Genomic DNA, 18,042 nt, shown 5'->3' on the forward strand with positions numbered 1-18,042 from the left:
GTAGACAATACTGAGCTAAACGGACAAATGCAATGAATAAGTATAAGGTGGCTTCTTTTAAATGTTTCTGGTATAAGAGGCATGCAGCATGTTGGTGTTAGCTGCAGCAAATCCATCCTTTTAATCAGATTTAATCAGCCAGTTAGAAGTACCCTGAAAGCAAAGTTTAATAAATAAAAAAGGAGAGGAACAGGCAGGAGATCTAAAGATCTGGAGCATTAAAGCTCTGGAGCTCAGGTCCCTGGGATACCCTGTAGCAACACCATGGGCAATCGATTTTCATGGATGGGCAGCTCAGGAGACTTCTTTGATTACACCTTCTAACTGTCCTTGTGAAATAAAAGTCATGAACACATCTCTGCATATTAAAAAGTAAAACAACACCAAAGTTGACACTTACAGCAGTAGAAAGTCTAGATGCCAAGGTCATTTCAAGGTTGCCCTTCAATCCAACAAGGGCTGGAATCAGGATAAATATTTCTGTGATAGTCTTGAACACAGGCCAGTGCTGAGAGAAAGGGAGAGGAGAGGATGTTAATCCACCACTATACCAAGCACAGTCTTCTTTAGTCACAAACACGGATGCACAATTTCCACACATTGTACTTGGCAGCATGGTGATGCAACACTAGCTAAGAGAGATCTCCAGGCAATGAAATCTTTGAAATTGCTTGCCAAAGGACTAAATGATTCTCCTCTCCCCGCCCAAAAAAGTAGTGAAACAAACTAGTATTATCAGCCACCATAAACAATATATATAACAAAAATTGAGGCAACTTCTTTTATGTGACCACCTGCTTGTTGGCATAGGTATATGCAAGATTAGTAGTCGTTTAGAGCTCTTCATCATGGAATAATGTTATGTTTCTGTCATGGGAACCTATTGGATAATACCAATGAATCACTTACTCCTCCTTCCCATAACATTTTGTGACGAGATCGTTTAGACAAAGTCATTAAGGGTGGCAGGTTCCTTCACTTGCTCTAAGGAGCAACCATTACCTCAACTTTTTGTTCCTAGATCTTTTGCCGGTCAGTCAGAGCAGAAAGCCCTGGGTTCAATGAACCAAAGGTCTGATTGTATATATTACTCTCCCTGACTGTTGTAGTCCAACTCCTAAAGGGGCAGAGGTTCTCCATTAATGACATGTGTGTCCATATGCCTTCATTCCAGGGTGTGGGAACAGGAGAGACAACATGGTGGGCCACGGCAGGAGACAGTTCAAGTGAGAATAGAGCCACACATTGGTATTTCATACCAGCTGATAAACCTAATGACAAAGACCAGTGAAGGTCTGCAAAATCAGCTGGAAATTACCACAGAGGCTCAGTGGGCCTTGGAAAAGGAATGAGGTGAAGAAGAAGAAAAAGAACCAGTTCATTGCTAACAGCAGTTGTATATAAGGAGCTAGAAAATGGCCCTTAGAGGAATGTGACCCAAATAAGGTGATGTTAGATGAAAAGATAAGTTTGAACAAAGGAGAGCTTGAATTATAGATTAACAAGTAGGAACCTGCCTGCAAGAAATTCCAGGAGGCTGGAGCAGCAGCAAAGGAAGCATATTTTCTACCCTTCCAGTCTTTTGCTTATCTCTTCCTCTTTGCAGCTACTCAATTCCTTCCTTTCCCCGGTTGCCACCTTCTCCATGCAAATTTATCTATCTCCTCCCAAATTTCCTACATTCCTCCCCTCAATCTACCACCTGCCTACTTATCTCCCCACCAAATTTCCTTTCCTGTAACCCACCCTTCTCCCTTGATTCTCCCCAGCCCCTGCTCATAGATCTTCCTCCTCTTTCACTCCTCTCCAACGGAACAAGCCCTCACTCTTCTCCTCAGCCTATTGAAGGATGCTCGCCAAGAGTGCAGCAAAAGCCTCCCTGAGTCATCTAGGCCAGTAGCTTCTGAAGAGTTCCATATCGGGGGGGGGGGGAATGTGATGTATGATGTTCTGTTGCTGAAGATACTCCCCTGAACTAGTAATAAACAACCCTAATCTTCAGGACTTTGAGAGAGCAGATGGTGCAATGACTCTACCTACCATTCTTCTGCAAGGACAGGCAATCCAAAACTTGCCAAGCATCATTAGATATGGACTGATTACTATGGGTTCCAACTACTAAGCTATGCATTTACATGAGCACAGTGGTACCTTGGATTACAGACGCTTCAGGTTACAGAAGCTTCAGAAATAGTACCTCGGTTTAAGAACTTTGTTTCAGGATGAGAACAGAAATTGTGCGGTGGCAGCGGGAGGCCCCATTAGCTAAAGTGGTACCTCAGGTTAAGAACAGTTTCAGGTTAAGAACAGACCTCCAGAACTAATTAAGTTCTTAACCCGAGGTACCACTGTACCAGAAATGCTGAAAGGAACAGAATGGGGGGGGGGGGGAGAGACTGAGGAACAAAGTGTCGTTACAAAGCTGTGCAATATGAAAGAAAGATGCATAGGAGGAAAAAACACAGTGTAAGTTGCATTAGTAGTGATTAGTAGCTTTCACATCTTGGACCACGGTATAAGGGATAAAAAAAAATTGATTAGATGAGAAAAGTAACTCTGGAAATTAGCCTGCTAATCTTCCAGACTTGATTGGAAAGGGGTGTGTAGACCCAACAGCAAACACTTTGGTGACAACAAAAACAGCCTAAACATGGAGGCATGTGCACGTTAAAAAGACAACACCTGTAGTTCAATTACAGGCAGTAATAGAGAAATCAAATAACCCCCAATTTCTAATTCCTTCCCCTTCCCCTTTAGAATACGGTTACGGTATTCTTCCATGAATCATTATGTGTGACTCACAGCCTTAAGGGTTTTTTTGTTTTTGTTTTTATTACATCAAATCCAACCTTCAGCGCAAATTTTAAAAACCCTCAAAAATGAATGTAAGTATTCTGAAATTACAATAGCACCATCAAGGGTATAGGCTGGCTCGGTGACCTCTGCATTCATCTCAAACTGGAGCCAAGAGTTACTCATTCCTCCCTTGTCTGCACCTCTTAATTTTGCTTTCCTCATGACACTGCTGAGCTCATAAAGCGGTGATGCACAGAGGCTGCTCTTTTACAAAGTAGACAGTGTACACAGAGTGAGTAGTGTCAGTTAATGTTTTTATTACTTTCTGCTCAGTTATGACGAGGTTGGGCTCTGTCCTTATCGCCTGTATCCAGTACAGTCAGCTGAGCTCTTACATTATGTGGTCCACATGGCTAGAAATCCTACATGACACGGCTATCAATTAACATGGAGCTCAACAGTGCAATGTTGTCTTTGTGGCATCTGATTCTAAGTGTTCAAAATGACACCTAATAGCATACAGCTATATCCTGGAGTTTCATTAATTAAATTATCGGCATCATGACCCCTTCTCTCCCCAATCACAATCAGAACAATAACTGCAGGGATAGGTGTGTGGGGGGGTGTCAATTGGCACTGGTGGGAATGCCCTCCCTCCCAGGCTTCTGTCCAAATGGGGAGGGCAGAACGTCTGTCCCACTTGTGGCTGGAGAATGAAGAAATAAGTCTCTCCATACCATAAACTGCATTTATGGTAGGAATTTCCCTCACTCCACCTGTAATCAATCATGCTACTCATTAAGCATCGTGTGCAATTTGTCCCTGAGGGTGACAAAGAAAAACATGGCAGGAAAAGTGGCAAGGTCAGTGCTGCCAGAGATCTAATGGTGCATGTTTGATTTCCATTCCTTATATGTCGTGCATGAACTGGCTGTTTCCTTTTCCTACCCACCCCCACCCCCCCAGTGTATCAGCTGATGCTCAGGGGAGGCAGCAAAAGCACTGGTGACATTTCTACCAGGATCAAAAATGACAGGGAGAGGAAAGGAGGGGAGAGAGAGAGGATGAATGAATGAATTTGGGCTAATATAATATAATAGTGACACATGTTACAAAGATCAACAGCATTGATTCTATCAACAGCATGTGGGGCTTATCCCCAAAGACTTGTGCACAGGGTTAAGCTGCAAATGACTCTCTCCTGGTGTAAGCAAAGTCACACGCATGAGGGACGGCCATGGGACTCAATGGAACAGTGAAATGAACCACCCACAGACAAGGCAAGAGTTGTTGCATACTCAGCGGACTTCCCAGATATTGAAGAAAAACATTAATTTGGGAATTACAAACAGAAAAAAGGACACCACGTCCTCCCACAAAAACAGACCGAGGAAGACAGGTATCATGGAATGTTGAGTTCAAACGAGTGTCAGTTGAAAGAGAGAGGAAAAGGGAGGGGAAGAGGGATGGAATTGGCCTGTCTGAGCCACTCATAGTAGGAATGAAATAAGGGTCAAGGGTTGCACCCCCAGTCAAATTCCACTATGTGGAAAGGAGAAGTGAAAATGATCCCCTCCCCTATGCTGTACCACTCAGGTTCAGAGCAAAATGAGCAGCATCCTGTTCACCTAGCACTGAACTTCAGAGCTCAGTAGTCTGAAGCTTGCCTAGAGAGGGATTTCCCAAACATTTATATGCTCCCCGGGATTCCCTGTTGGCCTCTCTCTCGTTAGTATTATACAACTCATCCTAATAGCTGTGCTCCCGGACAGTTAGATACAGTCATGTGCCTTGAAAATGAACAAGAGCTTTCCTCTGAAATACCTCTTTGTGACCCTAGCATGCCCATGGAAGGCGCTTTCCCCACAGACAAGGAAGCACACAACACTGCTCATAGCTCCTAGGTACCCACAATTTAAAAAGTGATGCTCAAAGTCACCCAGGCAACATTTACCAACGGTGTTACTAACGTACTTGAAAGCCCATACATACTTGAACAGTATCGATCAACAATCCAGCAAATAACAGGCCGAAACCTGAAAGGATGAATGGCACAAAAATCTGTGATGCTATGGTGAACGATGTTTCTGGAAGGAATCCACTGACTGATCTGATGTACCTGCAGGTGAAACCTCTGAGTTTTTTCCCATGGAAGCACAGCTCCAATTTCAGCTGCGTGACCACCATGACTGAGCGCCATTAACGCATACTCAAAAAGCAGGTGGGCTGGAGGAAATCCAGGATATGGAGGTGGTCCTCACTTTCAGTTGTACATTCCAGAGCCTAAGGCACTTTTTAAGTCAGGGTTCTGCCACCACGTGTCTTCTGTTTGCAGTCTTCTCTCTTCCACCAAAGAACCACAAGGCTACTTTCTAAATTCCATTTGTCTTAGATAAATGCAGCTTTCATTAACGCTTCAAGGCAGCTCCTTCTTTACATTATACTCCAGAATGGAAACAGAATCCAGAGGAAGGAATTTGATTGTTAAGACGTTTATGGATAAATACATACAAAACCACTTCTTCGGTGACTTCAGCAACCTGGATGGAAACCAGAAAGACCGGCTTAAGCTATGGCACCGAGTTCCACCAGCATGAAGCGTAACAGACTGTGCACAGATCCCTCTTGAGTATTTCAGTCACTGGTGTCCTTTCTCCTCAAGTTACAAATACGATGGTTGAAAATGTAATCCTGTGCTTTTGAAACAGTCACAACTGCTTCCAGCTCATCATGTGTTGACACTGAACTATACTTGCTTGCCGTCCCGAGTCAAGGAGGCGGAGGGTAATGAACTCTTCAGTTTTCTCTTGTTTTCCCTCTTGTTTCCTCAAGGTGAAGAAAGGTCATCAGGGGTAGGAGGCTGGTCCCACTGAAGAGGTCAAGAGGAATAGCTTAGGAGATGTACCGAGTGGAAAGGCACTCTTGTCCCTCTGCTCCCTTTTCTTCTCTGTTTCCCCAAGCTTTGCTAAGGGTGTAAAAGTTCAGGAAATATGTGGTTGCTTGTCTCTAAAAGACTGGCTTTCAGAAGAAGAAAAAAAATTCCACAGCAAAAACCAATGAGCTTCAAAGGCTAACACCCTTATCTGCTGTCATCACTTCAGCCTTCAGCTACTATGCAAAGGCCTGTGATAAGAGTCTGTGCACAAGTTTTATTTAAGGTAGTTCTTTAGTCTTGTTAGTCAGTGGAAAAGTTTCCGGGGGGGGGGGGTTGGTTCTATGTGGTTTGTTTGTTTGTTTTTACTTCCTGTCCTAAAAGTCTGCAAGGCACTGTTATGCATAGCTTAAAAAAGAAGACTAAAGAAGAAGGAAAAAAGTGACACAGTCCGTGGTGGCTTGAGAGAAAGGGCATTTGGCACACACTAGTGTAAAAATGATCAGTGGGGCTCAGTCCAACCCCTTCATGGAATCCGGGTGGGAGAGTTCTGGCCCAGGTGGTTCAAATTTTGTCAACTGTGTGGGAATTTAGATGTGGGAAGTTTCTGTCTTTGCCATCCCCTTTGATCAATTCTTTAAGAAGAAAATCTTAGTACACATTCTTGATTATGAGTGAGACCAGGAGGGGGCTGTCATTAATTGGACGGCAAATTGTGGTGTAGTTTTTGTCCATTCAGCGACATCTTGAGTCTAGTTTTGGATCAAAAGGGATATAATAAAAAATGGATAGAAATCTGAATGTTTAAATAATTTTCTAAAAAGCGATAGCACCCCCAAATTAAAGATGTGGAGGGTCATGTTTTCATTTAATGGAAGTTTTGCAGGCATTTGGAGGACTAGACGTTTCAGGTAACAAACTTACCTGATTTTTGTTCTGTTCTGTTATTTATTTTTTGTTCTGTTCTGTGCCACTTTTCGGTACCACAGATCCTCGCAAAGCAGCCTTTCCTTCAAATGGTGCTACACAACGCTAACGCCCACTTTATCTCTGCAAGCATCCCTGCAGATTTCACTCCGATTACTAAAAGTGGGTTGATCATGAGGACCGAATAAGGAAGCCTTTCTGACACAAGCTGGATGGTTTTTGTTTTTTTGTTTTAGGTTTTGGTGATAATATCTGCCTTGGCACTAATCTTTTTACATGCTTTCCTCACCACGGGGAATAGGCATCTACTCAGTTAGACACGTGCCTGGCTTAAACCTAGCGCATCTGCATCTAGTATCAGCTAAATGGTCCTTAGACATTACCTTGCTGCACAGGAAGAGGAAATAAAACCTCTTCAGGCTTCCTGTTCCTATGGAACACCATCACTTTCAGGAAAACAATATTCACGTCCCTTGTTCCCTTCCAGAAATGGCAGCATGGAGGGGTACTGCAGATTCCCCTTCACACCTACTACCCACACCCAGATCCCCTTAATCACGGTGTTTCCCTTCAGAGTCTGAAAACAACTGGCAGTTTGAGCCGAGTATTCTCTCTGGAAGGGAGGGGGTGGAAACAAGCTCCCCAGAGCTGCTTCTCCTCCAGCTGACTGCTGGGGGGGTCGGAGGTTCACACTGGTCTCCCCCTTGACATAATGTTTTCTTTCTGGGAGGCAGGGGGTACACACTGTCCTTAGGTCTCTCTGGCCAACGGACAGGGTCAGAATGAGATTCCCTGATTAAATATGGCTGCCCACCAGCAAACACAGCAAATACAGTACGCAATACAGGCATACCTTGGTTTACAAACAGCTTAGTTCTCAAAAGTTTTGGCTCCCGAATGCCGCAAACCCAGAAGTAACTATCTTTGGTTTGCGAAGTATTTTTGGAAGTCGAACGTCTGACGGGGCTTCTGCGGCTTCCGACTGGAAGCCACGCTTTGGTTTCCAAATGTTTTGGAAGTCAAACGGACTTCCAGAATGGATTCCGTTCCACTTCTGAGGTATGACTGTACTTAGAAAACAATGAAAAAAATATCTTTCTAGTGGAAACAGAATAAAACAATTAGATTAACACACACACAGAGAATAAAGCAATTAGATTAACACACACACACAGAAAGAGAGAGAGAGAGAGAGAGAGAGAGAGAGAGAGAGAGAGAGAGAGAGAGATTCTTTCTCTCAAACCCCAACTCTACAATTCTATGAAATGGTGTGAGAGGCTTATTTAAAACAACTTTTTAAAAAAGGTGGGGAAATAGCTTTTTGGCACCATGAAATGGACACCAGGCAAGCCTTTTGTGAGGGGAAGGGGCAATTCTACAGCCAGGGTGCCACCAAAGCCCTCCTCCTTAGTAGCCACTTGCCTTGCTGTATGTACAAAATACACATACAGTACATGAAAACATATTAAAGGCAGGCCATGTTATAGAAACATCTCCAAAATGGCAGGGTGGTGACTCCAGCTCCCAAACCTCACCGCCACTCATTTACTTTATCAACCCATTTCCCCCATCCTTCATGCTAAATCTTACAACCCTGAGAGTTAAAAGAGCAGGGACTTCTTGTAGCCCATTTCCCACAGAGGTGATGGGGCTCCAAAATGGCGTTCAGTTCGATCTCTGCCATTTCCCACCGCCCGCTCTCTCTGCTGCTTTCCCTCTCACACACAGCGATTCCATGGCACAGGGAGCAGTTCCAGTTCCTACTGGGATGCAGTAGCAAGCATGGCCTTCAGTAAGGTTCAACAGTCTTGGGTGAATGAGTTTATTGCTCCCCATCTCCGTCCATTATTAAGCAAGCACCATAAAAATGCCTACAGGCAACAAATCAATATTCAGAAAGCGCCAGTTAACTCAGGAGACCTGAGAGTGTACAGTTTCTTTCTTCCTTTATTACACAGTTAAGGTGTCTCCAGCCAAGAGGAATGCATCTGCCAGCACAGAAATAAATAAGCTTACGTATCTGTGCACACTTGGGAACAGGAGTTTTCTTTTCATTATAAGACTCCCGTATGGTGCCTAGCACCTTGAAGCACTCAAGAGATAAACAGGACACCTTCACACAACCCAAATAAATAAGAAATGCCATCAAAACCAAAATAACAATCCAAGTCAGCCAGTCAAGGATTAAGTGTTTTCAAACAAAGATAGCTAGTCAACTAGACAAACAGATCTGGTTGTTGGTCTCCGATACTCATTTTTTATATTAATAATTATCTGTTGACCTCATTAGTTGCTTGTTATGCAGAAAGGCACCCAAGTGACTTCAACAACATATTTAAGAGCATAAACGTCGGTAAAAATCCAACATGTGGCATTTCTACTGCACTTCTGCTGCACATTGTGGAACAGTCTCCCTCGGGAGGTGGTGGTCTCTCCTTCCTTGGAGGTTTTTAAGCAGAGGTTGGATGGCCATCTGCCATGGATGCTTCAGTTGAGATTCCTGCATTGCAGGGGGCTGGACTAGATGATCCAACTCTACGATTCTATGATTTTAGACTTCCAAAGCACAGCTAAATCAAGAGGACCTTGATAGACGCAATGGCAGAACAGATGTAGAGAACCTTTTTCAGGCATTAAAAAGGTAAAGGTACCCCTGCCCGTACGGGCCAGTCTTGACAGACTCTAGGGTTGTGCGCCCATCTCACTTAAGAGGCCGGGGGCCAGCGCTGTCCGGAGACACTTCCGGGTCACGTGGCCAGCGTGACATCGCTGCATCTGGCGAGCCAGCGCAGCACACGGAACGCCGTTTACCTTCCCGCTAGTAAGCGGTCCCAATTTATCTACTTGCACCCGGGGGTGCTTTCGAACTGCTAGGTTGTCAGGCGCTGGGACCGAGCAACGGGAGCGCACCCCGCCGCGGGGATTCGAACCGCCGACCTTTTGATCGGCAAGCCCTAGGCGCTGAGGCTTTTTACCCACAGCGCCACCCGTGTCCATTTTCAGGCATTACCTCAGTGGAAAGCTGTGTGTCCTGGGTTTAGAGCCATGCCACAATGGGGATGAAAACTAGACCCTTTCTTCTCTTCAGGGACATGGCCTGGGGGGCAGATTGTGAGGCCTGGTGAGCTGGATTAGGGCCAGAGGATCCCCATTCCCAGTGTCACGATTCTCTTTATTAGATGAGGAGAACATGTCCTTCCTTTGAACAGTGAATCTTGATTTTTTATTTGTTTGCACTGTTGCTATTAAAATCCAATAAAAATGAATAAAAATAATTAATACAGTCAAACCTCGGCTACCGAACGCCTCCATTTTGGAACGTTTTGGCTCCCGGACACTGAAAACCTGGAAGTAAATGCTCAGGTTTTTGAACGTTTTTCAAAAGCTGAACAGTGCCGGAAGCTCCTGCAACCAATCAGAATCTGCGCCACGGTTGTCAAACATTTCAGAAGCCAAAAGGGCTTCCGGAACGGATTACGTTCGACAGCCGAGGTTTGACTGTAGTGATTTAACCGTCTTAAAAGGGTACATATTAAAAACAATAATATGGTGTCTGTTTATACAGGGATTCTTAATAGCGTGTACAGTATGTCCTTTATTACCTAGTACAATAAAATGAGTTCTGGAACACAGTGTCAATTTGAAATAGGTGGGACCTCTAACCTTATGGGACCTATCTGATTTGCTAAATATCCAGGAGAAATATTAACTTCAGCTCTGTTAAAGTGGTCAGGACATGCAGGAAAGGTTCTCCGCCCCACCCCCTGTTGTTTCAGTGTAATCCCCCTATCTGATAGATAAGGGGCAGCATGACCTGCTGCCTTGCTAGTTAAATAAATCAGGTAGTGAGAGAAAAGGATTGCAGTCCTTAAAAAAGCACCCATTAGGAAGTACTTATTCAAATTCTAGTTTTAACTTATAGAAAATACAGAAAACGTTAATATAAAAATAAAGCAGAGGGTTGAGTCACCTGTCTATAGTAAAAAAAAAAAAATCAACACTTGATTTAGTACTTTTAAATCCTTGTTTGTTTAAGACTGTAATCCAGTGTAGACACACCTAATTGATAGCAGTAGGACAAACCTCTGAGTTTAGGAATGTAATTTTTTTCTTGATTTTATTGTTTCATCCTTTTGCAAAACGCTTTGTTGTTGTTTACAATCAAGCAGTGTATAAATATTTAAATAATGAAATAAATAAATAAGAGTTTGTGTTTAAGACTATTTATTTCAGACATTATCTACAGCTATTGCACTTCAGACAGTACACAAAGCAAGATTAAAGCAATAAATACGTAACATTAGCAGCTAGCAGAGATAGGAATAGAGAATAGCAGAATCTGTAGAATCTGTACAGAAGCCCTCTCTAAACAGCCCTAGGCCAGGAAGGGACACAGTGACACAGTGTTCCAATTCTTGAATCAGCTAAGGAACTTAGGCACCCTAGAAAAATACCAGTACACCCCTACTCCACGCATATTTACAAAGTTCAACAGACTTGCAGGACTTACATAACCTCCCATATAAAGTGTTTGCAGAAATTCAGCCTTAGTCTTGAAGGAAATACAGGCAAAGGGATTCTGCAACTATGGACAACAAGGTGGGTGTGAATTAGCTACCCCAAACAATATGAGATCTTGGGTTTTAACTGCCCTGGGCTGTTGACAGCTAGCAGAGAAACATCACAGATCCTGTCCTCTAGTCACAGAACACAAAGAAGCAAATGCACAGAACTTTCTGTTCTTCCTACCTGAACGTAATCCAAGACCATCCCCGCAAGGACCATGCCCATGCCCGCCATCATGTAGGGCAGGAGCACCTGCAGGCCAATCACGATGGCAGACTCCTCCTGAAGCTTTGCCATTGCCACTTTTGCTTCAGCAGGCTGCTTCTGAGGCAGCAGCAGCAAAGAGCCATCCTCTGTCCCCTGGCTGCCAAGTTTGCTCTCTTTGTGTTTAACCTTGCCCTTTGCTTTGTGCCTGGACCGCTCTCCATTGCGAGTTCTGCCTTCCTTTCTCCGCTGCCGAGTTTCTTCACCTTTCATGTTGGCTCTTCCAGTTCAGGAGTCCTTTCAGGCAAGGGTGAGATGGAGACCAGACCAGAGAGAAAAAGGAACGAGAGAGAAAGAGACAAAGGCAATAAGAGGGAGCCATTCCACGATGCCTTTGAGAAGAAAAGTCAGTTGGCACTCTTTCATTTCTCCGTGTATCCAAAGGAAGGCAACACATTTCACCAAATTCACCCAACTTTGTGCACAGGTGGCCTTTAGAGAATGGACTCAAGGTACATAATGTTGTTATACTGTAGCTCTCTCAGCCTGCTCAATGGCTGGGTGGGACACTGCCTGAATGGGAGAAAGGGAAGCTGCACAGAACTCCCCCCCCCCCCAGGAAGCATATAAGTGTACTAATTAAATAAAATGCATAGCCCACAGATATCCAGGAACCCTGGTTTGTAAGCTCATCTCTAAACCACTTCCATAACCGGCTAACACCAGAGAAACGAGCATGTCTGTGAGAATCAATCCACGTGCTGCCCCTTGGGTGTGAAACACCTACTTATCAACCAGATGCAATTCACTTACAGAACTCACCTTATCCGCAATCTATGGTGCTAGTGTGGGTTAGGATTTGGCAGAGATGTCCCTCCAATGGGTTCTGCTGCTCTGGAGGCACCTGCTGAAAGCACAGCGCCTGCTACTAGCAGTAGTGGTCTCACCAGCTGCAGCTAGTGTAAGGCCCCCAAATGATGCATTTCAGGAGTGGAGAGCAGGGATGGGCCCACTGGATCCAAAGCTGGTCCGGTTCCTAGAAAAGGGCCCAATCCATGGAGCTGGCACAGCAAAGTAGATGCAAAAACATGTTGCTCCATATGCCTTCTCTCCATTAGGATAGCTCCCCTATTTATCTAAGGGCATCCGTTTATGGTTTAAGGAGACAGCTTTGATAACATTTTCCCCAGTAGCTGGCTACTCTGGTCCAGTCACAGTTCCTGCTGTTTTTCCTCTCTTCCATATAGCCACCTTATCTTCACTTCCTCCTGCCCAGAGCATTAGAGAAAACCCAGTTGTTGGCTATGGCAGCTCCTGGTCTCCACACTCTCCTGGTATTAATGCCAGAAGTGAGAAATCAAAGGAGGGGCATCACAGGAGGGGTGCGACTCTTACCTAGTGGCATGTCATACTCAGTCCAATTAAAGGGCCACCGACAGTTTTTTTGTTGGCTTGCTTGCTGACATGCCCATGAAAACTTGAGGGGATGGTACACACATGGCATTTTTGCAATATTATTTCTACACTTAAGTTCTCAGTGGGACTCTTGAGAACTGGGGGGATCCATTAAGCACGATTGTTTGAAAAGGCTGATGGTTTCTCCTTCAGTTGGTTTATACCCAATGTTTTAATTTTGCTGGGCTGATTTGGAATCTGTATTATTGTTTAAATTTCTGGTGTTAACATTTTGATCTTAACGGGAACTGCTGCTGTGACCCGTTAGCCAAAGTGAGTTTCTTTTCGAAAGCTAGGTGTGGAATAAATTTTCAAAGCAAACAAATTCCTGTGGAACGTAAGCGTTCTGAAGTACAGGATGTACCTTACCTTACAGAATCTCTGACAACCCTAATAAATAAAGCGCTCTGCTGTTATTTCTGCTGCTGGACACACCAACGGGGGTGCTTTTGTGACCAAAACCAAGTAACATTAATGCCATTCCTGCACCTTCAACTGACAGTGGTGGACCCCAGATGAGCCAGAGGCCAATGCTGAACTCTGCCCTGGGCTCAAGACCGTCACAGATCCACATCTATCATGTTCATACAGCAGGACTTTCCTCTTCTGGAGCAAGTCGCTAGCGACCAGCCTCAGTTTCCCAAAAAGCTTGGATCACAGAAAACACTAGATTATAATGCCTTGGGGGCGAGGGAACACCACTCCAAATCCTACGATTTGGTAAACATTTGTTTCCCCGAGACAAACGGATGCCAACTCACTCACTACGATTTTATTTTTTATTTAAGGGTGTGTGTGTGTGTTGAAAAGATGGAAGAATGCAAAGGTCTATAACGCAACGCTCCCTCCGCCGCCCCTCCATATAAGGCGCGGAGAGTCACGCCCCTCGCCAGCAACTTACCGGCGGCCGCCTTTGTCCTTCCCCGCCGGAGTCTATCGCCCCCTGGGACCCGACAGGGGCATCGCGCGCATCGGGAGCGCATGCGAAGCAGGGCGCGCCGCTCCACCCTCACCTGGCGTGGGCCCAGGGCTTCCTAGCGCGCGGCCCCGGGCATCGCTCGCTCCGCTGGGAGGCAGCAGTTGGCAGCGGAGCTTTGGCCAGGCGGCTCCGCGGCGGAAAAGGAAGCGGCCCGCGGAAGGGGGAAGCGGAAAGCCCGCGCAGCGAAGCCGAGGGGCGGGCCTGCTCGGAGGGGCGCGCGGCCACGGGCGGAGAGTGCCGCCCCTTCAGCACATACCGCCTCTGGACTCTCGCCCTGGGCTGAAGCCGTGGTTGCCAACGCACCTCTGCTTGCAACGCAGCGGGTTTTATATGCTGGTGTGTTTTACAAGAGAGAGGGGGTGTCGGTTTCCAGGGTTGTCTGGGGAGGTTTATTTCGGGGGGGGGGGTCGGGTTAAGTGCTTGGAGCACTCTGCACATGCTCAAGGGGACGCTACTGCAGGGCAGAGAGGCTCTGAAAACGCCAGTGTCCCGCTGGGGAACAAGTAGAAATGGTGGGTGCTGCCAGTCAATGGACATGTAAAAAAAGGTAAAGGACCCCTGGATGGTTAAGTCCAATCAAAGGCGACTATGGGGTGCGGTGCTCATCTCTACTTTGCCAGCATTTGTCCACAGACAGCTTTCTGGGGTCATGTGGCCAGCATGACTAAACTGCTTCTGGCGCAACAGAACACCGTGACGGAAGCTAGAGTGCAGGCAAATGCCGTTTACCTTCCCGCTGCATCAGTACCTATCTATCTACTTGCACAGGTGTGCTTTCGAACTGCTAGGTTGGCAGGAGCTAAGACAGAGCAACGGGAGCTCGCCCCGTCACAGGGATTCGAACCGCTGACCTGATCGGCAAGCTCAAGAGGTTCAGTGGTTTAGACCACAGCACCACCTGTTGTGACATGTAGTAGGGGGATTACGTGTTTCAGCATTGATGCTGAGAAAATAGGTTATTTGTGCCCTGCAACTGCCTTCTTAATATGAGCTTGCACCCACCTCAGAGCTATTGAAAGGAGTGTCTTTTACCAGTTTCATCTGGTGCCACTGCTACAGCTGTATCTGGACAGCCTGACCACTCTAGTCCATGCATTGCTAGCCTTAAGACTGGGTCACTGGAATGCGTTCTGTGCAGGGCTGTCCTTGGGCCCTGTCTATTTGCACTAGCTAGTGCAGAATGCAGCCAGTAAACTGCCAATAGGGGCAGATTAGCAACAGCAAGTGACATCTTTGCTATCCTACCAGACCATGCTGTGGAATGCTTGTCCAGCAGAGATCCAGGCATCCTCGCTGCTATCTTCCAGGTCTCTCTTGGATATATTTTAATGCCAATAGGCCTTTTCAAGGAGAGATAGTCATTTTAAATAATTATTTTGCATTGTTTTATGGTTTATTGTGCTTTATTGCACCTGCTTTCCCCCTGTACACCACCTTAATCATTTATCAGAGGTGCTGTTCTACAAATGCATCTTTATAAAGCAAAAGAAATAAATGAGATATGCATAGAAATTTCCCCAAATGATTTGCCTTTGCTCACGGAACACCACCTCAGATGTTTTCAGGTACTTCTGGGCAAATCCATGGTATTTGTGTGTTTCAGCTAAATTGAATAGCACACAGTTGGGAGCTACATTTACAATACATTGAGATTTTTAAATACTGGTTGGTAGCCCACACAGAACGATCTGCCAGATACAAGATTTATTGCTCACATAGCAAATGTATGTTCTGCAAAGGAAAATTAAATAAATAATTTTTTAGAAAATCCTGACAGCAGCATTGGCTTGTGGTTTGTCTTTGCTGAAATGATATACAGATTTTTGAAACAATAACCTTTCCTGTTTTTCTTTTCCTTTCTTTTGTCCATTTATTTCCTAATGCCTTTGGCTTAAAAGTTGTAGGGGAGTGGGATTTGCAAATAAATTCTGTACTGTGAACCTCATGGGCTTAATAAACAGGAGAGTAATGGATGTAAAAGTCTGAAACAGTGAAAAATGGTCTCTTCTGCATCATTAACATTGTGTTCCATATGTGCTAGCACAAGGTTTAAACTCAAGGCTTCTTTATTAAAAAGAAAGAAAAGAAAGGAAATGTACCAAGAGGAAAGTCTGAAAGGATAGGTGGATTTATTTATTTTTTTAAAAAGTATTTGACCACACACTTGATTCCCACTTCATTAATAACGTGTGCTGTCCTGTAACTTTTGTTTTTAATGAGCCATTATAAATACTAGGTATTGCCTGGTGGCCCATTTATTTTCTACAGCAGTTTGTGTGTGTCCTGTTTTCTCTGTGGCTCTTTTAATTAATTGTAGTTCTTCCCTTCCAAGGCAGAGAGTCAGCAAACATTGTCACCCCAGCATCATAGAATCAACTTTTTTGCTGCTGTTTTATTTCATAGGATTTAAAACACACAAACGCTTACTAAAGATGACACAGCAAAAAAGCAGGCCAATTCCTAAGTTCAAGGGGGCATTTCGGAAATAGCCCTAAGTGCCCCACTCTGCATTGGAGCCCAGCAGTCATGAGTGGCTACAAGCCACCATTTTTATTTCCCACAGTGCCCTGGGAAATTTAAAATGGCGGCTCATAGCCTAGCTGTCTGCCACCCGGCATAAAATGCTCAAGAGCAGCATCAATGTTGTGCGGCCCTTGTGGGATTCTGAGGCTCTGGCAGCTGCCCAAGGATACTGAATGCTGACTATGAGCCTGTGACCCATCTGACTAAATGCAGTCCACCAGTCATGTATAGCAGATTATAAAAGGAACTTTAACAAACTTTTGCTGCCTGCCCGGGATAGCAAGAATCAGAGGAAGAGATTGCTGTAGGTGGCCAAGGAACTGACAGGAAAATATAACTCTATGCTGTATTGGAAGGAGATGCAATTCTGTGTCTTAACTCCTCAGTAAGGCAGACCACCTACACCCGGAATTATTATAATTGTACTTTATCAGCGTTGTGCATTTTCCGCTTTCCAGTGAGAGTATCGTATTTAATAGTAATGTTGGTTGTTACTGTAATCCTAGTATGGCATATATTGGAAGCATGTTAAAAAGATGAGACAATATTTCATAAATTACAATTGTGCTACCTAGAAAGTATTCTCAAAGAAACATTTTGATCTATTTGGCCCTAGAATATGGTCTAAATAGGATCTATGTAATAGCAATTTCAAAACCCCGAATTCTAAACCCTGTTGCATTTGTACACAAGGAAAACCTTTTGCAGTAGTCTGAGTGAATGGGAAGTTGTATTTAGAACCAGTAAACGCATGCATCGTTTGCACAAAAAAGGGGAATGATTGATCTATCCGATACTAACTCATTTGTATCTCCTTTGATTAGAAGGAAGTGCATATACTTATCCCCCCTTATTATTGCCTGTTTGGCATTAAAATTACTAATCACAACAGCTAAGAAAGAGGAACGTTCTGTCAGCTATTCTCATGTTAAATTGATTGGAACCATGCTCTTTATGTTCTTTAAAGTTTTCAGGATTTAGAACCCTTACCTCCAGGTCACAGCTGGAACAACTGCCCGTTCCACAGAAGCTCAGTTCAGGAAATAAGGTGGTTAGGCAAGAAGCTTCTTAATTCCAGAAAAGGTGCTTCACGTGGTCCTGTAAGGCTAAGGCTTCAACTCCACAGCTACAAAAGAGTTGCAAGATTTTGCAAGTGGCAGTAACTGAACCCTGCAGCTGCTGTGTCCCAGAGCTGTGCATCGTTTCAGGGTGTCGTTTTGAAACCAGCCAGGCTTAAATTTCAGCTCGCTTTGCAAAATTGTGTGTCTTCGCATCTTCACAAGTGGCGCTCCCTGCTGCGTGATCTGCAGCAAGGAAAGCTTTAGTTTTCCATCAGAGGAATCGCTGGACCACAGTGGTGGTGTGTTGCTCCACCTTGCTTACGTGAGTTATTATGAGAGCAGGCTTAGATGGAAGAGAGGAGCGTGTTGGCTTTGTTAAAAATAGTGGCCTCGCCAAGATGGTTTTAGACTTGTTATGACTTACGCTATCAGTTTTCAACTGAGCTTCAAAAAGCAAATGAGAAGTGCCTTGAGAAATGTGGGGGGGGGGGGGGCAAACTTGAAACCCATAGCTGACTGTGCAAGTGCATCACTAACTTGATGCCTCCTCAGTTTAACAATGATGCGTTATTAGTCATAAAATCATAAGGGTTGGAGATGGCCTTGCAGGTGAGTAGCAGTGGTGGCTATTCTTTTAGGACTCTGGCCTGCTCTTATCC

General features: G+C 44.7%; 1 protein-coding gene across 5 annotated transcripts in view; it reads right to left on the minus strand.

The window, feature by feature from the left end:
* SLC41A3 (solute carrier family 41 member 3) overlaps positions 1-17,505 on the minus strand; it is a 41,939-nt gene extending 24,434 nt beyond the window's left edge. Inside the window, exons 1-3 of one of the 5 annotated variants that reach the window (XM_028719219.2) lie at positions 17,313-17,505; positions 11,345-11,662; positions 401-508 (exon numbers count right to left, since the gene is read on the minus strand). In XM_028719219.2, the coding sequence (XP_028575052.2) occupies positions 401-508; positions 11,345-11,638 (402 nt within the window). In that variant the 5' untranslated portion in view covers positions 11,639-11,662; positions 17,313-17,505. Of the gene's footprint in view, positions 1-400; positions 509-4,770; positions 5,857-11,344; positions 11,663-13,721; positions 13,947-17,312 lie in introns of those variants that run through there. The other 4 variants (XM_028719218.2, XM_077924977.1, XM_028719221.2 and 1 more) reach the window with 4 other exon arrangements.
* Between the last annotated feature and the right edge of the window lie 537 nt (positions 17,506-18,042).

This window comes from Podarcis muralis, chromosome 2 (assembly GCF_964188315.1).
Source record: "Podarcis muralis chromosome 2, rPodMur119.hap1.1, whole genome shotgun sequence".
In the NCBI taxonomy this organism is placed as follows: domain Eukaryota; kingdom Metazoa; phylum Chordata; class Lepidosauria; order Squamata; family Lacertidae; genus Podarcis; species Podarcis muralis.